Source organism: Epinephelus moara, chromosome 2, assembly GCF_006386435.1.
Source record: "Epinephelus moara isolate mb chromosome 2, YSFRI_EMoa_1.0, whole genome shotgun sequence".
Lineage (NCBI taxonomy): Eukaryota > Metazoa > Chordata > Actinopteri > Perciformes > Serranidae > Epinephelus > Epinephelus moara.
Genome location: NC_065507.1, coordinates 21,333,432 through 21,351,547, shown reverse-complemented (window position 1 = coordinate 21,351,547; position 18,116 = coordinate 21,333,432). Strand labels below are relative to the sequence as shown.

Below are 18,116 nucleotides of genomic sequence, written 5' to 3'. Positions count from 1 at the left end.
ACATCTATTGCACGTCTGTCCGTCCTGGAAGAGGGATCCCTCCTCAGTTGCTCTTCCTGAGGTTTCTACCGTTTTTTTCCCCCATTAAAGGCGTGTTTTGGGGGAGTTTTTCCTTATCTGCTGTGAGGGTCCTAAGGACAGAGGGATGTCGTATGCTGTAAAGCCCTGTGAGGCAAACTGTGATTTGTGATATTGGGCTTTATAAATAAAACTGACTGATTGATTGATTGATACACACACAAGCTTTTGCACTCCTGTGTGCATCAATCCAACTGCGAGACGATGACATCCTCAGAAGTCACCGGACACACAGTTGATTCAGCTCCCCTTAAAATCACCAAGCTCCTTCTTACAGGGCACCACTCTCTTAGTATCATCGTCCAAAAACAGTGCGTCACCAGCAGCTCCGAGCATCATCTCCATCTGTCCTTTGATACGTATCACAGGAAGACTCTGATTTCTAAATGCAGTAGAGGCTGACCTGTGGCTGCCATGACCAACATGGTGTGGAGGAGCAAAATTATGACATGGTGACTTTCAGTGTGTTCAGCAATGTGGTTTCAAATTGGCATCATATGTGTTAGGCTGCTGTATAGCTAAATGTCCCAGAGATGCTGGTCCAGAATCCAATACCAAACATGATGGTAAGTTGTGGTGGAGACATAGGCTGTGACTGTTACCCACCTTTCAGCATTCTCTAACACACTGACAGTTGTGATCATGGACTTTGCCTTATTTCACCATTATTTCACAAACCGCAGGCAATGAAAATACAACTCAGACAAGAGAAAAGTGAAAGATATCCCTTTGTGAGGTAAGAGTCATAAAGACATTGCTGTCAGATTTTATCAATCAGACGCTCCACCATATATAAGCTCTCCTTACCTTGAGCGTAGACAACACCTCATCTGTCTTCTCATTGGGACTGGTGGTAATGGAGTATCGGGGGTTGCGGTCAGGGTCAATGACCGTGTCGCCTCTCTCCCAGCGGATGATGATGGGCCATTCTCCCCTGGCTGTGCAGTTCAGCTCCTTCAAGTGACCCTTCTTAGCCATGGTAGTGTTGGGGTGACTGGTGATCATCGCGGGGACTGGAAGGAGAATGGAGTGTCAGATGAAAAGAAGGTGGGGACATATGTGTGTAAATAGTGACAGTAAACAAATTGATGAGGGGGATATTACATGACAGAGGTGGATAAAGGAGAAAGAGGGGGGAAGGAAGAGGAGTAAGTGTATAATAAGGTGTTAGGTAATAGGCAGGGTTTAAGTGGAGAGGGAGAAAGGAGTGAAAGAGTGGAGAGAAGAAAGGTAGGAGAGCCGGCAGTTAAAAAGGTGGAGTTCAGATTAGCCAAGTTCCATTGCAGCAGAGTAATGAAGAGCTATGGTCAATGAGGTAAAGTCAATAAACCTCCTCTCTCATTCTCCAATAGTTAACACCAGGGTCTAGGTGAATGAAGACGCAAAAGAGATACACTCTACATTTCGTGTGCACTCTATACACAAAATCACTCACAGTCTTCTCTGGCCAACACACACACACACACACGCAGAATACCGATCTGAGGAGGATTCTGCTGTTTTGTTTTCATCACTTATTCATCTCACCCTCCCTCTTTTCCTCTTTTCCTCCCTCTCTGCTGAGCGAAACAGACAGAATTGAGGGAGGCAGAGGAGAGGAACGGTTCAATCAATAACACTAACACCAGCAGGAGAGAGAGAGCAACAGAGAGAGACAGAGAGGGGCAGTCCTGTGATAGCAGAACATGGTGAAACTACCGGTTGTATTTGTGTGCACCTGGTTAAACGTGTTCTTCGCAAGTCCAAGTGTCAAAAGGAGCCAGATACGAAGTGTTAACATCTTTTCTGAGGGTAGAGCTGTTTTGTAAGGTCACGGTGCTGCATGCTGCAAAGTACATCGCCCTCTTATAATGCTTGACTTGATGTTGACAGTCTGCGTGTCTCTGTGTGTGCATGCTTGTTCCCCATACATGTTCACATTGCATTACACAGGGTGTTACTGACAGCGAGGGCAGGATGAGAGAGATTGATTGCAGATAATGATTAAGCTCAAAGTGTTTTTGATTGTCTGTAGACGGATCCCAGGAGTCAAAAGATCAATCGCTCAGTTGCTCGCTTTCTCAATGCCTGTCTCTCACACACACACACACACACACACACACACACACTTCTCTCTCTCTCACTGTTCTTTATTGTTTCGCTCTTACGTCCATGGTCACCTTTGCTCCGCCAATTCATCAGTGTGCATGTTCGTGTGTAAGCACATGCCCACAGAGCACAGGGAGAGTAGTGCGAGCTGGCTCATTGGTTTGACACAGTTAGCGAGCGTGTGTGCGTGAAGACTGATAAAGTTGGAGCACCGGAGCGTCCCAGATGGCTTCTCCGCAGTCATCTTTGCCATGGAAAACTCATAAACTGCTACATTAGCCCGTGTGACTTTGTATACTCACTCTTAACGGTGAGGACCATGCTCTTGCTGATGTCTGAGCCAACACCATTGGACGCCTGACAGAGGTAGAAGCCGCGATCCTCTTCCAAGACATGTCTGATGAGTAGAGAGCCGTTACTCATGATCTGGATACGGCCCGTCAGAGGCACTGGGTGGTACTGCTGTGGATTCCCAATTCCCGCTGGACAGTTAGAGACAGACAAGATAATGAATTGTACAGTAACTGATGATCCTTACATGTTAATCAGATTTACAATGGGCAGCATGGACCTGTGAATGTGACAACAGGCTGAAAAAAGCTGACAGAGACGCAACACAGTATACAGATAAGAGATGAAACATGAGCCATGTACCTAGTGCACCTTTGGCATGCTTCCACATGACTTTAGGAGGAGGGTATCCATCTACTGAACAGTTTAGGATCCCAGCCTTCCCATAGATCCCATCCTGATTGTTGGGCTGAACCACAAACCGAGGAGGCACTGGGGGAAGAAGGAGAGGAGAAGTGAATAAAAATAGAAAAACTTTTTGGGTTTTTTTCCAAACTGGAATCATATTATGTTTCCTGCCGGGCCAGTAGACAGTATTTCAGTAAGAACCTCATCAGCTGTAACACTAAATTTAAACTTTAAACTGCTATGTTCATTATGATGAAATTGAATAAAGAGTTAAACAGGTATTCCACTGATTTTTAGCGGTGGAAGGAGAATCCAAATCATTAACTTAAAGGAGCAGTGTATAGGATACATAGGATTTAGTGCCATCTAGCTGTGAGGACTGCACATTTCAACCAGCTGAAACTTTTCTGTGTGCACAGCATAAACTCACACTTAGGGATTCCTTCAGTGCACTGGTACTGCACAGATATGGCCTGTGTGACTGATGTAGCCAAGTATATTATTATATGTGACTGATGTGACTCACGCTGGGTTCACATAAATTCAGGCAAACATCAGACAGCAAACTGGATATCATTCTAGTGGACGAGAGCAGGATGGTAAAATTGGATGATGCTGGTAGAGGATACCAGTAACTATAATGGTAGACGGTATTGCTATTCAAAGTTAGAATATTTTAACTTTTTGCTGTCCTCAGCGACAGAATTTACAGCTGGATGTTACGTAGTTCCCTTGCACAAGGAGAAAACAAAGGTGATTACGACAATTACTAGACATTACCAAAATAATTACATAAAATAAAAGACAAAAAAAATTGTGGGTAAATTTATGTATTGTCTTCCATTGTTTGTACAATATATGACATCACCTTTGTAGCATATCCACGTGTTTTGTTTTGCCATCCTGCCAAATTTTAATCTGTCAAATACATGTAGTGGAGCAAAAGTATAAAGTAACATATAATTGAATTACTCCAGTTGAAGGGAAACTTCAGTACTTTTCAGTCTGGACCCTATTTACCATGTTTTTGTGTTCAAGTGACATTGGTCAAGTATTAAGACAGACAGCTGCGGTCTGCAGTGGCAAAACAGGCTGCAATGTAATCCCCTTGGGCAAATGTGCACTGTCAATTTATGTCCCCTAAAGTGCATGTTTTTGCCACTAAAATGTTCAGGTTGTTCTTAGAAGTGTCTGACAACATTAAGGAAAAGACCCTACAGAGAAATGTAATGTTTTGGTTTACCTTTTGTTGATCCCGCCTGTTGTTCCAAAACCTCGCAGACATTTCCACATGGTCTATATATTAATCTATGACAATGAAAATCTTTTAAAAAACACTGAGCTACACTTCCTGTACTCCAACAATCTCCACAACAAACTCTTCCAGCCCTTCTCTCCTCAACTCTAACTAACGTTTTACTGCAACAAGTCACCTCTCACAAGACTTCAGACCCAGACTTCTCCTGGAGCGAGACTTGGACACAATAACAAATAGACCAGAAAAAGGTAAGAAAAACGTTTCATTGCTCTGTAGGCTCCTTTCTGTATGCCGCCAGACACTTGTAATAACAATCTGAGCCTGTCAGTAGCAAAAATAAGCACTTTTAATGGACGTAAATTGACAGTGCACAATTTTGACAATACATTTTTAAATCTTCAAAGTCAACCAACTTTATTTGAGTGTAATACTAAAACACTGCAGTGCTATAACCCATTCCTTTCCCCTTCAACCCTTCCAACACATCACTTTCATATTCTGAATCCTCTCTCACTCCTTCTTTTCTTACCTGTGACTGTGAGCTGTCTCTCCGTGCTGACAGTGGCAGCATCATTGCTGGCGATGCAGGTGTAGTTCCCATTGTGTTTGAGCGACACCTTGGATATCTGGAGGGAGCTCATGAACTCCTTTGTGTCTATGGTGATGCCCGAGGAGGGCACGATCTCCTGCCCGTCCTTGCGCCACGTGATGCGTATGGGCATGTCTCCAGACGACACCACGCAGGCGATGTACATCAATTTACCGATGGAAGTCGGTGGAAAGTCAAATGGCTGGATCAGTGGAGGAACTGAGAGGGGTAAGGAAGGGGAGGATAAAATAGAGAGCAAGAGAGCAAGTGAAGGAAGGAGAGTGATAGGGTGCAAGATGTGTAGAGAGAGGACGGGCGGGTAAATAGAAATGTAGTAGAGACAAAGTAATTGAGGGGGAAACAGTGAGATGAGATAAAAGAAGATAAGCAAGAGATAGAACAGGCAGATCAAGTCGAGGAAATATATGGTGAAAGAGAGCGGGGTAGAGAAAAAGGCAAGGACAGGCAACAGGGTGAAATAAAGGGTAGACAGAGAGAAGAGAGAATAAGGCAAAGAGGGAATGGAAATAAAAAAAAAGATGAATGAAAACAGTTAGAGGGTTGTTTAAATGAGCGGGGTGAGTAAGAGGTGAAGACAGAGATTTGAGGCAGATATGAATAAGTGAAGGATAGAGAAAAGAGAGAGAGTCAGATGTGAAGACAGGGAGAATATGGGTAGACACACAGATTTGAAGATTCGGGGGCATCAAAAGGACATGGGGTTGGAGAGTGAGTGATGTAAAGGGAGATAAGGTGGAGGGAGAAACATACACAGGAGGGAGACATAAAGACAGAGTGAATTTTTTTTAAAGAGCATGGTTCAGAATCTGTCATTTTCACCTGACAGGCTAATTGGTAAACTAGTGGTCTATCTGTCCGTCTGATTTTCTGAGTCTCCCATAAGCCTGAACCCCCGACGCTTCCAAAACACCACAGCCTGGCCTACTAGCCCACTACCCACTCTGCAGCCGCCTGTGCCCCCTACCAATCCCTCCACTCCACCCCACCCTGCCCTGCTAAAGCCAGCCCATAATAGCTGCTCTAATTAGAGCCCCATCCGCAGGGGGAAGAACGGTGTTGCTATGGAGAGCGGCGGGGGTGATGGTGGTGGTTTGGAGTGGGGGAGGAGGGGAGGGTGGTGTTGGTGGTGGTGGTTGTGGTGGTGATGAGGGATTTGGAAGTGGGTCCTCGAAGGTCCTCAGACGGACACCGGGCAGGTTANCATACCTACACCGACACGTAGCAAATGCACACTCACACACGCATGTGCATGAAAGCGGGCACGCGCACGTATACCAAGACAATCCAGCACCGCAAATTTCACACATCTGTTAATGTCAAGTCGAAACACACACAGAACCCACACTCACACTTGACAACTTCCTTAAACAAACATGTCAAGGTATCGGCGCGGTGAGCAGAGCGAAATAACATACAAGGTGACATGTAGAATATATACAGCACACACACACACACACACACACACCTTTATGCATGTGTATGGCATGCACACACAAATCTTACACAATAGCACTCCTGCTCTATGTAATTGCTGAGTGGTTGAGAGTGCGCACCAGGCCACTCCGCCCCTTAATCAGGGGTTATTAGAGGCAATGCATACAGCTTTCTTCTTTCCTCTCCCTCTGTTTCACTCACACCCTCCTGCTCCAAACCAGTCTTACTCACTCTCCATCCCTCTCACAATCACCCTCTTTTACATTCAGAATTTTTTTTTTCCATTGCAATTTAAATATCGCCCAGAAAACACACCTAAACTGAGAATTAGAATTCTATTTATCATTTAACCTAAAGTAAACAAAAACATACAAGCATTTATCATTTACACCTCACAAAAAGCAATGATGTACATGCTTTGAAACTCTTTGAAAAACAATGAACCCTCTCACTGACCTTTGACAGTAATGTAGACAGTCTGCGTGATGAAGAGCTGTGGTTGGATGAGTACGCTGCAGACATAGGCTCCCTCGTCCATCCCCTTCTGAACATCGCTGAGCTTCAGAGTCCCGTTTTCATACACCACCTGAACAGACAAAAGCAGGGTTACACTCTGAGATGATACATGCCTGGTTTTCTTATTCATACATCTATACTGAGCTGTGAAGTCTAACGAGCTAAGATTGTAACATGGCTGACACTGATGCAAAAAGTAGTCCCCCTCATTTGCTTTGTGCCATCATGTGTTTTGCTTGGGAGTTTTCAGGTTTTTCTACTTTAATTTCCAAAAAGAGTGGTGCAGGAATGAGTCCTAAAACCTGGAAACGAGTTAGCATTTTAGCACTCCTGGTTTCCTCGTCTCAAAGTTACTAGTTTTTTAAATGGATTTTTGGTTAGATGCCTGAGATAAGAGATTTTTACGTTTGGTCCAAAACATAAAATACATTAGTAAATACTTAACTCCTGATTTCTGAAGCCTTTACTTGTCTTAAAAAACAACTATTGCTAAGAGGCTAAATGTGACTACACAACATCATCACGCCGAAAACGCTTTACAGCCTCTGTTGTGGTGCCGACAGTTAGTCATTTGACTGTGATGTGGTTTGTTTATAGCCGTACATTAGCTTTCTACTTCTGGCTATTGTATTTATGCTTCAAAAATCATAAAAGTGGTGTTCATTTGTGAGGATTATCTTGCTGAATAAAACATGTAAGTATTAGAGACAACGTCTACAATAATCCAAAATTCAATGGGAAAATGCTGTTGGCTTTTTGTAGAGGTCAAAGAGAAGTAAATGACCTTTAAACAGCACCCTATATACAAGATGCACAGTATGTGTACAGGATATGATTTATGGAGCTACATACTGTATATTCATGTTACACAGTGCTACACAGAGTTCTGATAAATGACTGTCTTTGAGCAGAAATGCAGAAAGCAAAATCCACCTGGCGATGATTGTCAGGCAACAGAAGCCCTTCCTTGTACCAGTTGATTGAGTAATAAGGGTACCCAATCACACGGCAGTTTATGAAAGAGTTTCTCCCTGCCACCGCAGTGATGTTCTTCATCGGCCGAATCCTCGGTGGACCTGATGGGGAGAGAGACAAAGAGAGAAATGGGCAGAGGGAGAGAGATGGAGATAAAGAAGAGGAGAGATGGGTTGACCAGAGGAAGAAAAGAGGGGGAAAAGAAAGAGATCATTAGTTGATGGTGTCAGAAGCAGGTTGTGGAATTTAAGGAATAAACGGGAGGGTGATAGGGAAGGGAGTTGGGGAGTAGGGTAGGGACAGAAGAAGAAAAAAGCATGTAGTAGTGGAAGGGGAAGAGAGAGAGAGGTTAGAGTGTCTTGCCTTTATGTTAAAAAGCTTCAATTCTGGAGTTTTTCTGGAGGAGCAGCTGCACGCTCCTGCACAATTTTTGTCGGTTTAATGGATTTTTAAGTCTAGAGAAATGCAGATACTCAGCTGTTTATAAAGCTACTTTTATAAGAACTAAAAATAAGCCTTATCAAATACCTTCAAAACTTACAATGTTTCATCTGTAAGCAGGAGAGAAAACAAAAAGTGGGTAAAAATGTTATGGATCACGCCTCTGATAGTTCACACTGTTTCCCCGAGTAACACACAAACCAAATAGAGGAATATAGGAGTGCCAGACTTGAGAGCAGCAGTGACAGTGTTATTGTTTACAGGTCAGACTGGATTAGTGATGGCAATTTCATTTAATGTTACTGACATTTAAACAAACTGACATTTAATGTAACCGACTACACAACTAGTCTACGAAAAGAGAGTAACAGAGAGGAAAGTGAGTGGGTGAAACAGCTGAGAAAAACTAAACTGATGTTTAATTTTATTTTGGACTTTACGAGTGTCATATTTTCATATATGCGCTTTTATTCATGACCAACCACTCCCAACTGTCTTATGATGAATGTCTAGTAAACCTAGAGAGGACGGCAGAGGAGATACACGCACACTGATGCAACTGGGCTGGGCAGTTTATTTAGGACATCCGTGCACAAAAAGAAAGGTGCTCAAAGTGCAACAAATAATAAAAGGCAAACGTTTCCGTCCTTGACTATCATCAGTGCTACCTTTTTTGTGGCTGTTAAGCACAGCTGCACTGGTATCTCCTCTGCCGTCCTCTCTTGGTTGTCCATTGTACCGACGCACCCAAGATAAACTTTCTTGTTGCCCTCAGTAGGCACAGTGTCACAGCAGCCCTTGGACTGTCTAGTAAACCTGACACATTTGTACTGGGTGCTACACCTGGACTGACAGGATCCTAATTCTGTTGCAGCCCTCCGATGCAGATTCATGGATTGTTTGCGTCCATATGTGTGCAATGCACTTTTTAGTTACATCAGGACACAGACAAAGTGCGGTGCATTTTCCATGGTTGCATAGTGCAACAAATGCATTGTGTTTTAATTAATGAACATGTGCTCTGTCAGCATTTGTGCTGTGATCTCTATGAAGGTCATGCTACATGAGCTTAAGTATTTTGAGTGACGTTGAGAATGTGCAGTACTGACCACAGCAGGTAACTGGTAGACTACCAGGAATAAAACACGTGAGTGATGTCCTAAAGAATCAATAATATGACAAAAATCAAGCTTGACTGCCACAATATGTTGGTCATATATCACTGCCAAAAGACGGAGAAGGCTACGGGCCGGCGGGCAGACAGACAGTCAGACGGACACAAAATGTGTTTAGCATTACTGGAAGACACTGGGAGCTATCACTCAATCATCTGTCACTTCTTCTCTGACCTTCTCACCATTGTTCATCTTGTATCTTTGTTTTTGTCTCTCCTTCCAGCCCTCCTACCCCCACTTCTCTCTCCCTCCTTCTCTCTCCTCCCTTTCTCAGCATGCGCTGAGCTTTGAAGTCACAGCTCTGACGAGTGAAAGATGTATTATTCAGTAGCACCGTCGCGCAGACACACGCGCCGACACACATAGACACACACACAAACACATATACAGTATACACGTGCATGTGTGCTCAGCGATGTCTGTGTGGCTCAGTGTTTTTTGCTGTTGGCCTCACGCTGAATGGGATAAGTTGAGTGTATCCGATTTCAGTGAGTGGGTAAGCGTACGAGTGTGTTACTGCTTTTTCATGTGTGGTTATGCGTGTGTGTGTCTGTGTTGGTTGTATACGTTGCATGTAGGGCTGAAGCTCTCTGGCAGTGGGGCTCATTCTCACTCCAATGATCGTTCTGGCTCTGTCTCCTTACAGCAGACTCACATGTCACAACTACACATCTCACCAAAGGACAGAGAAAAGGGGGAGAGAGAAAGAGAGAGTGAGATAGAGAGAGAGAGATACAGCCCTGTCCGTCGGTGTCACTCCTCATCCTTGTCTGCTCCGACGACAGTGACATCACCAGTCCTGTCACCAGAGTTCACCATCACTCCCCCACCAGACACTGGCACTCCTCCCCTCCTCATTCCTCTTCTCTCATTCCTTTCTCGTATTCTGTCTCTTCCCTCCGTCTCTGGCCATCTGTTTCTTTCTCTACTAGAGTTTCTTCATCCATTTGTCTCACATTCCCTTAATCTCGCTTTCTCTCCTTTAGTCACTCTGTCTCTCCATATGTTAAGCAACAATCTCTCGATTTTAACATTTCATCTGCCTGCAAACATGTCCGTGTGTGTGTGTGCGCGCGTACAGGTACGTGGAGTTGGTGATGTGTTCATATATGTGCATTCACAAAGGCACATGTGCAGAGCTACAGTAACTGAGACAACAGGACAGTAAGCTGAAGGGACAGACAGCAAGAAAGAAAGACAGAATGAGACAAACACACACTATATGTGCTGCTGGAAGAACAAAACACTGACTGCTGCAGCTAATTAACATGTAAGTGTAAAGACTGACAAACAAAACAAAAGAGAAAGAAAGAGAAAAACAAAAAGTATATACAATAAAGTAAAACACACATACAGAGATAGAGGTAGAGATATAGAAGGGTACAGGATAGGATATGGGTCAGGGTAGGGGTAGGGATCAGGCTATGAGAAGCCTCTGAATGACTGATATTGAAAAGTAGACAGGCACCTCTTACGTTTATGCGCGCTTGGTACTCGGCGCTACCGGCCGAGTTTCGTGCGGCGCACCGATACACTCCTCCGTCCCGAATCTGCGGGCTGCTGACGTTGACGTGGCTCACAGTGCTGCCGTCTGAGAGTGTGTACTGGCTGGCTCTGACACGCGACAGGTCCCGGGCCACAGGCTCGTCGTCAAGGGTCCAGGTGATGGTGGGAGGGGGCGCTCCTTTGGCGGCGCACATCAGGGAAAACGGTTCACCCGGGACTACCACCCTCTCACTGAAGGAGGCGACAATACGGGGTGTACCATCTGAGAAACAATCACAAGACAAGAGATGTGAGGTGTGGATTTAGAAACAAAATGTAACAGTGCGTTACACTGGATTCAAATCAGCATTATGGTGGAAAAAATGACAAAGCTGGACCTTCTGTTACAAGAGACTGAATCACTACACTCAGAAAGCACATGAGCAGTTATTTTTGTAGTGTAGTGAAGTGTGTATGAGTGCATGTAGTTAATGTTGTCACAAATAAAAATAACTGTAAATCATTCAAGAGATGCAGACACACAACTGTATATACACCGATCAGCCAAAACATTAAAACCACTGACAGGTGAAGTGAATAACTTTGATTATTTTGTTCCAATGCATTGTTCTGCCAGGAAACCTTTGGTTCTGGCATTCATGGTGATACCCCCTGACATGTTCCACCCACTCAAACACCACTGCAGACCAAGTATCCCCCCCTCAGGACTCCACAATGGCAGTGGCCCCCCAGCAGAAAAAAGCAGCATGCCACACAACAAAAACTGTTTAGAAATGGCCTGTGGAGCGTGAATTTCTCAGGTCCCAATCTGCTCAAGGATTCCTGTGATGTGCCGGGAACCCAGATGTACCCCTACTCAAAGGTGGGACCCCTTGGATCGGACTTGGCTCTGACCTGTCGAGACATGGACACAGGATCTCTGGGAGTGTCCTGCGGTGTCTGGCACCAGTGCGTTGGCGGCAGATCCATTTAGTCCAGTGGGTTGAGAGGTGGGTTAATGGCACGTGCCACAGATGCTCATTCAGATTGGGATCCGAGGAATTTGGAGGCCAGGCTGATATTTTGAGCTTTTTGTCACATTCCTTGGGTCATTCCTGAGCAGTGTTGGCAGTGTGGCATGGTGCATTATCCTGCTGGGGGGCCACTGCCATTGGAGAATAATGTTGCCATGAGGAGAGTACTTGGTCTGGTTTTAATGTTTTGGCTGATCGGTGGATATATAAAGTGGAAGCACAACACAACTTGCTCTTCAGTACTCTTAGTGGAGGTAAATATGTCATGTAAACCATGCGTAAGTATTGTCTCAAGCACATGGGAGACTGAGGTTTGACTCATGTGTGAGTGAATGCTGGCTTATTATTTTTAGACTTAGATGACTTGTCATTTTCAGTTTTCGGGATGTATAAAGCTGCTAAATCAACTTTAGCAGAAAAGCTGAATAGACCCATTTGTGTTCACATCATATTCTAATGTTGCTTGGACATCCAGGACTATAAACTTGGGTGTATATGGTCAGATTGGCTATTAACACCCCGGGTGTAAATACCATTGTTTGCTACAGACACCTGGGTGCAAACAGAATCTGCCTACCGTATCGCTCTCATTCTGATAGCAGTGTAATAACCCAGTCCTTTTTACATAGACATTTATGACTGTACACCAACATGGTAATCCCTCTGCGTCCTCACCTTCCAGCAGTATGATGGAGAAGTCCTGCGCTGTCTGGCCCTTGCGCGTGGCAAAGCACTGGTAAGCTCCCGAGTGTCTCTTTTGTGCAGCGGAAATGAATAATGTCTCATTGTGAGCCCCCTGGATGGAAAAGTGCTGATCGGGCAGGACAGATTCTGTGTTACGGTACCAGGACACCGTAAAATGCGGGGAACCCTGGACGGCACAGGATAGGATGACTGTGCTGCTGATTCCTGTCTTCAAGTTCTTGGGGGACAAGGTGACCCGCAGTGGCTCTACAGAAAGGAGGAGGAGCAGACAGAGCAGGGTTAACAAAAAAAAGAAAGACAAGAAGTCATACCTTCTCATACAAGTTACTACCTAAGCACTGGAGGTAGAGGACTTGGTGGTATCACTTGCAATGCTGAATGAAAACAATCTGAATTGAGCTACGCTGTGCTGGCCAGGCAACACAAATCATATTTTGGTGTTATTGTGTATTTGTTTTTTGTGTGTCGGGCTTTCTACCATTACTTGTGTGTGTGTGTGTGTGTGTGTATGTGTGTGTGTGCTAAGCAGCGAGCAAAAGCGAGACAGAAAGAGAGAAAGGGGAGAAAATGTCAGTGAGCAATAAAGCAGCTGGTGTTAAGCGCTGGAGGCTGCTGAATGTGTGTGAGCATGCGTGTGAGGGAGTGACAGTGCATGTGCATGTGTAAGACTTTCTTCACGGGCAGTAAGTGCATGTACTGTAAGTGTGTGTACAAATGCGTGTGTGTGTGTGTGTGTGTACCACCTTCTATGCCCTGTCATAGGAGGTTTGTGGGTTTTGCAGTGATGTGCCCTGTGGCCAGTCTGCCCAGTGTCCACTAACTTCACCCTTTTCCCAACTACGTCTCCTCCCTCCACCTCCTCCTCTGCCCCCCCCCGTTCCTCTCCACAAGCGTGCCATCTTCTCCACCAGCCTCCCCTCCTCACATCTCTTTCATTCATACACACATTATGAAATTCTCTCTGTCTTCCCCCCTTTCTCTCTCACGTCTTCAGTAAACAGAGCAACAGACCTACACGACCACTGTTCTGCTCTGTCACCGCAGTGACGTCTCGCTGGGGTTTGAGAGCACAGCAGGGGAACGAGCCGTCCTTGGAGATCAAGCTCACGCTTGGCCCAGACGAGGGTGGGTTAGAGGGGGGCGTGTAGGAGGCACGGGGCCAGGGCAAAGCCAACAGAGCTTAAATGATGACTCCATCGCGCCTGTTCATGACCTGACATCAGATTCATTATGTCTGTCCATCTCACTCTTTTGCTCCAACTGTAGTTGTCAGTGTAGAACAGTGGAGGTCATGAAGTGATCAGTGACACTTTGTTTGGTCACAGGACTTGAATATGTTTTATCACTACACTCTCTTCAGGGCTTCACTCACCTATGACGTTGAGGTGACCTGTCACCTCTTTGGAACCAAAGCTGTTGGTGACCTCACAGATGTAGTTGCCACTGTCCTCGAGCCTTAAATCTGAAATGGTGAGGCCAGTGATGCGCCGCGTCCAGCGGGAGTCTGCAGGTAATGGCCGACCATCCTTCAGCCATCGGATGGTGGGGTTTGGGTATCCAGATGCAATGCAGGGCAGCTCCACGCTGTGCCCCACCTGCACCTCACCGGACTGGAAACTGTCCAGCACTGACGGGGTGGACTCCGTAGGGTCTGAAAGTGAAGCAAAGCACGGAAATGTTATTTTCATTTGGAATCATCAGTACTTTAACCAATCTTTTAATCCTTACATGAAAAGTTAAACATGTTGTGAAATCAGTTATTCACGTTTTTGAGAGGTGGATGGAAAGACTGATACAAGTCTCATTTGTGTACAGTGAATATAAAGCTACCACTAGTAGATGGTTAGCTTATCTCAGTACGAATCAGACAAGAGGTGCACACAGTGGAGCAAAACTTATGTGAGCTTGAAACACAGTGTGCAGATGTCTTGTCAGATTCTTGCCTTATGTTTTTTGGATGTGTGTACCCTCCACCCTGGTTAGCTTAGCTTAGCTTAGCTTAGCTTAGCTTAGTACATAGACTGTAACCGGGGAAACAACTAGTCTGGCTCTGAGTTTTGTTCTGCACTTGTTTTGGTCACGCATAGTAACTTCCTGTCTTTACTGGTTGTCTGACACCATCACAGTGACAAAGTGACTCCAGTAAGTGACTGGGCATGGCAAAGAAATGGTTATGTTTGGCACAGAACTGACCGTAACACCGCAACATGTTTATTTTTACACTTCAGTTTTAGTATGAACTACACAAACAAGATACTGCATACTACTTAGTGAGCTTTAAAGGTGCTTGTAGTTGGATTCGGTTCAGTCAGGCTAGCTGTTTCCACTTGTTTCCAGTCTTTATGCTAAGCTAAGCTAACTGTCTCCTGGCTGTGTATGGTAAAAATGTTTATTTAACTCCCTGCAAGAAAGCAAATAAGCATATTTCCCAAAATGTTGAAACATTCCTTCCTATAACTAAAACCTCCGACTCTGTCTTGTAAGTCTGTTGTGAAAAACAACTGAAAAAGCCAAGCCACTGATCACACACTCATGCTTTGACTCACGCTTTGGCATTTAGTGATTACTTTGAGTGGAAATGGTAACTAAATGTTGCCTACCCATAACAGAGAGCCTGGCTCCATTGCTCTGGCGAGTCTCTCCACTGTACTTGTGCTTTGTGATGCAGCGGTAGGTGGACAGAGCATCTTCCTTCTGCACTTCTGAGATATACAGAGCGCCAAATGAGGTCAGGAAGAAACGGTTACCTGTGGAGGACAGCAGGGAGGGAACAGGTAGGAGAGGGGAGAATGATTCGTTAGTCAACATATTTGAGAAACAAAGTAAAACAAAGGCACATCAATTACATGTAAAGTAATGCGAAGGTCATAGGATAAAGGTTATTGAGGCAAATCTAAGATCTGTGATGTTGGGCTATATAAATAAATTGACTTGAGTTGTGTTTATGTAGATTAGAGGTGTCAAACTCATTTTAGCTCATGGGCCACATGCAGTCCGATTTGATCTCAGGTGGGCTGGACCAGTAAAACCACTGACCAGTATCCTTAAATCCTTAAACACCTCAAAACTGTTCCCTTTTTTCGTTTAACAAAGTTCATTTTAAAAGTGCTCATCCGATAGAGTCAGTCCGATATAAAACATCATCTGTTTTCATTATTTTTCATTTCTATAAATTTGCAATTGGTGGGAAAAAAGCAAATCAAGTGAAGGAAAACTGCTGTTGCGTGATGGAAAGGTCGTGTTAGATGTGTGCCGTTTTGGAAGTCGGTGAGAAATGCCAACCTCTCCATCTTAAAACCCTCCTGACACACCTGGAGCACATTTTTCTTAGAAATCACTGATGTCAGAGGAAAGAAAAAGCAGGACTAGAATATACATGCCTTCAAAAGGCCCAACCACAGCACTTAGGTGAACACATGGGAGCTTTTAACAGACTCTGTCCCATCCATCTAGTGAGATATACACAATAGAGAAAGAGCGATGAGGAGGAAGAAAAAGAGAGAAGAGAGAGGGGAGTTATTGTAGGTGTTAATAATTGATGTCTCTCTGTGTGTTATGGTAACAGCAGATTAGTGTCATTTTCATTTCACATCAGTGACTGCTTGGTCTGCCTCTGATTTATCTACATGTCAATAGAGACAGCATGTGCACGTGTGTGTGTATGTGAGAGAGAGAGAAAGAAGAGAGGGCAGAGATGGAAGGAGAAGAGACGAGGAGAGTGTATTTCGGTGTTTGATTCTTTCCGCTTCTCTGAGTCTTTTTGTATTCTCTTCCCCCAAAGGGTTATTTTAGACAGTGTGCACTTCAGAGTTTGTAGTAGATTGCAGATTGTTTGGTTATGTGAATGCTATTGCAGTGTGTGTGTGTGTTTGTGTGTGAACATGCTGGCTGTTGTTTGCTGTACATGATGTTTCAATGTCTTTTTGCAATGTTGACAAGAGAGGACTTGAGTAAAACACAGGTGCATTGAATAGCTGAACACTGCAAATACGTGCTGCACACTGGGGCTGTAACGGTTCATGTATTTGTACACAAGTGTTATGGTACAGGGGTCACGGCCCAGTGCACGCAGTCACATAGAGAATACACAATGTGTAGATTGAAGCACATATTGTGAGACCAAAGTTCCAAAGCACAAATTTCACCAGGAAACTTATAGCTGTACGCCGTTAGCAACAGGTGCTGAGGTTAACACAACAAGCTGCTAGCAAAGCGAGTAAGTCACACTATGGCAAGAGCCAATGAAACACTGGAGCTGGAGGACCTGCCTGTGTGTTCCCGTTCAGCTACAACGGCAACGGAGACAGAGCTGTGAATAAGACAAGGATGGTGTATCAGTGTTGCTCCACAGTAGGTAGGTCTGAGAAAGCTAACGCATCCAACATGCTAACGCACATTGGACGGCATCATCCAGATGTGCTGATCACTGGGAGATAAATGTTTGGATGCTTTGAATGTTTAAATATAGCCATGTAGAGCTTATTATAACACTCCCCTCAATGCAGACGTTTTTTTTTTTTTTATCTTATTAGTCTATGTATTTTGGTATTTTCACCTTTATAGCCTATTGTGTCTTGTTGCCTTCTGGGAATGGGTTTGTTCGTATGGTGTGACTGCTTGAAATGTTCCTTATTTTAAAAGATAAAATAGTTTACCAAAGTTGCCAGTGTGCAAAATGTTACCTCAGTCTCCAGCAGGAGAATTTTGACTGTCTTTGACATTACTGTTTGTTCAAAATAAATAAAAATAAACATATCCTTATGCATTATTTTTCCTGCCGTACCAAAGTTAACCCAAACCATGACTCCAAATCTGGGGTATGAACCAAATCGTGACCTTTATGTACCGTTACACTCCGAAACTCCCACACACACCCCCACACACACACACCTTCAAGCAACAGATCAACACAACAGGTGCTAGATGTTAGACCTGTTTAATTGCTGATGAAAAGAGAATGTTGGAGTGTGAAAAAAAATCAGTACTAAAGCTACAGTTTTGGATGGTTTTGATTTTGTTCTTCAATGATTCAGTATTGGTAATTAATGATCAGATATTCTCAGCTCTTACTCCTACATTTTATTTAACAAACTGTCTTTATTTTTTAGTATGAGTGTGTGCATATCTGTTTCTGCATGTATGCATATAAAAATGTCGATACATGATTTTCTGCGTGTATCAATGAACATGTGTAGATATGAACGAGTAAGTATCAATAACCAAGCTTGTGTGTGTGTGTGTCTGTGTGTGTGTGTGTGTGTGTGTGTGTGTATCGATGCATTTTATAGCTGCACCACTCCATCCAAAAGAGATTTATTAAAACAGAGAGGGCTGGCCTGGCTCCGTGCCACACACACACACACACACACTCTAACAAGACTGAGATGTGAAGAAGACTGAAGGCTTTACTTCTCGTGTCAAAGCTGCCAAGTTTTGACTGACTAAACAAAATGTGCATTATTCCAAATTACAGTGGAGCTTCTTATACTCTGTTCATTTCAGTTATTATCGATTAAGCTGTTGAATATTTTTTGTATAATTAATGAACTTAACACATACAGTGCAGCTTACACTCCCCAACTCTAAATGTCAGATCTGTCCGACTGATATTTTCAGAG

At 44.1% G+C, this 18,116-nt stretch overlaps 1 protein-coding gene across 3 annotated transcripts in view; it reads right to left on the bottom strand.

The window, feature by feature from the left end:
* Nucleotides 1–18,116, bottom strand: part of LOC126407971 (cell adhesion molecule DSCAML1) — a 126,863-nt gene that overhangs the window by 34,345 nt on the left and 74,402 nt on the right. For 2 of the 3 annotated variants that reach the window (XM_050073308.1, XM_050073314.1), the window contains exons 4-13: nt 15,099–15,245; nt 13,871–14,149; nt 12,469–12,744; nt 10,743–11,042; nt 7,617–7,759; nt 6,624–6,753; nt 4,653–4,931; nt 2,821–2,949; nt 2,469–2,648; nt 886–1,091 (exon numbers count right to left, since the gene is read on the bottom strand). In XM_050073308.1, coding sequence (XP_049929265.1) covers nt 886–1,091; nt 2,469–2,648; nt 2,821–2,949; nt 4,653–4,931; nt 6,624–6,753; nt 7,617–7,759; nt 10,743–11,042; nt 12,469–12,744; nt 13,871–14,149; nt 15,099–15,245 — 2,069 coding nt within the window. Of the gene's footprint in view, nt 1–885; nt 1,092–2,468; nt 2,649–2,820; nt 2,950–4,652; nt 4,932–6,623; nt 6,754–7,616; nt 7,760–10,742; nt 11,043–12,468; nt 12,745–13,870; nt 14,150–15,098; nt 15,246–18,116 lie in introns of those variants that run through there. The other variant, XR_007571830.1, reaches the window with a different exon arrangement.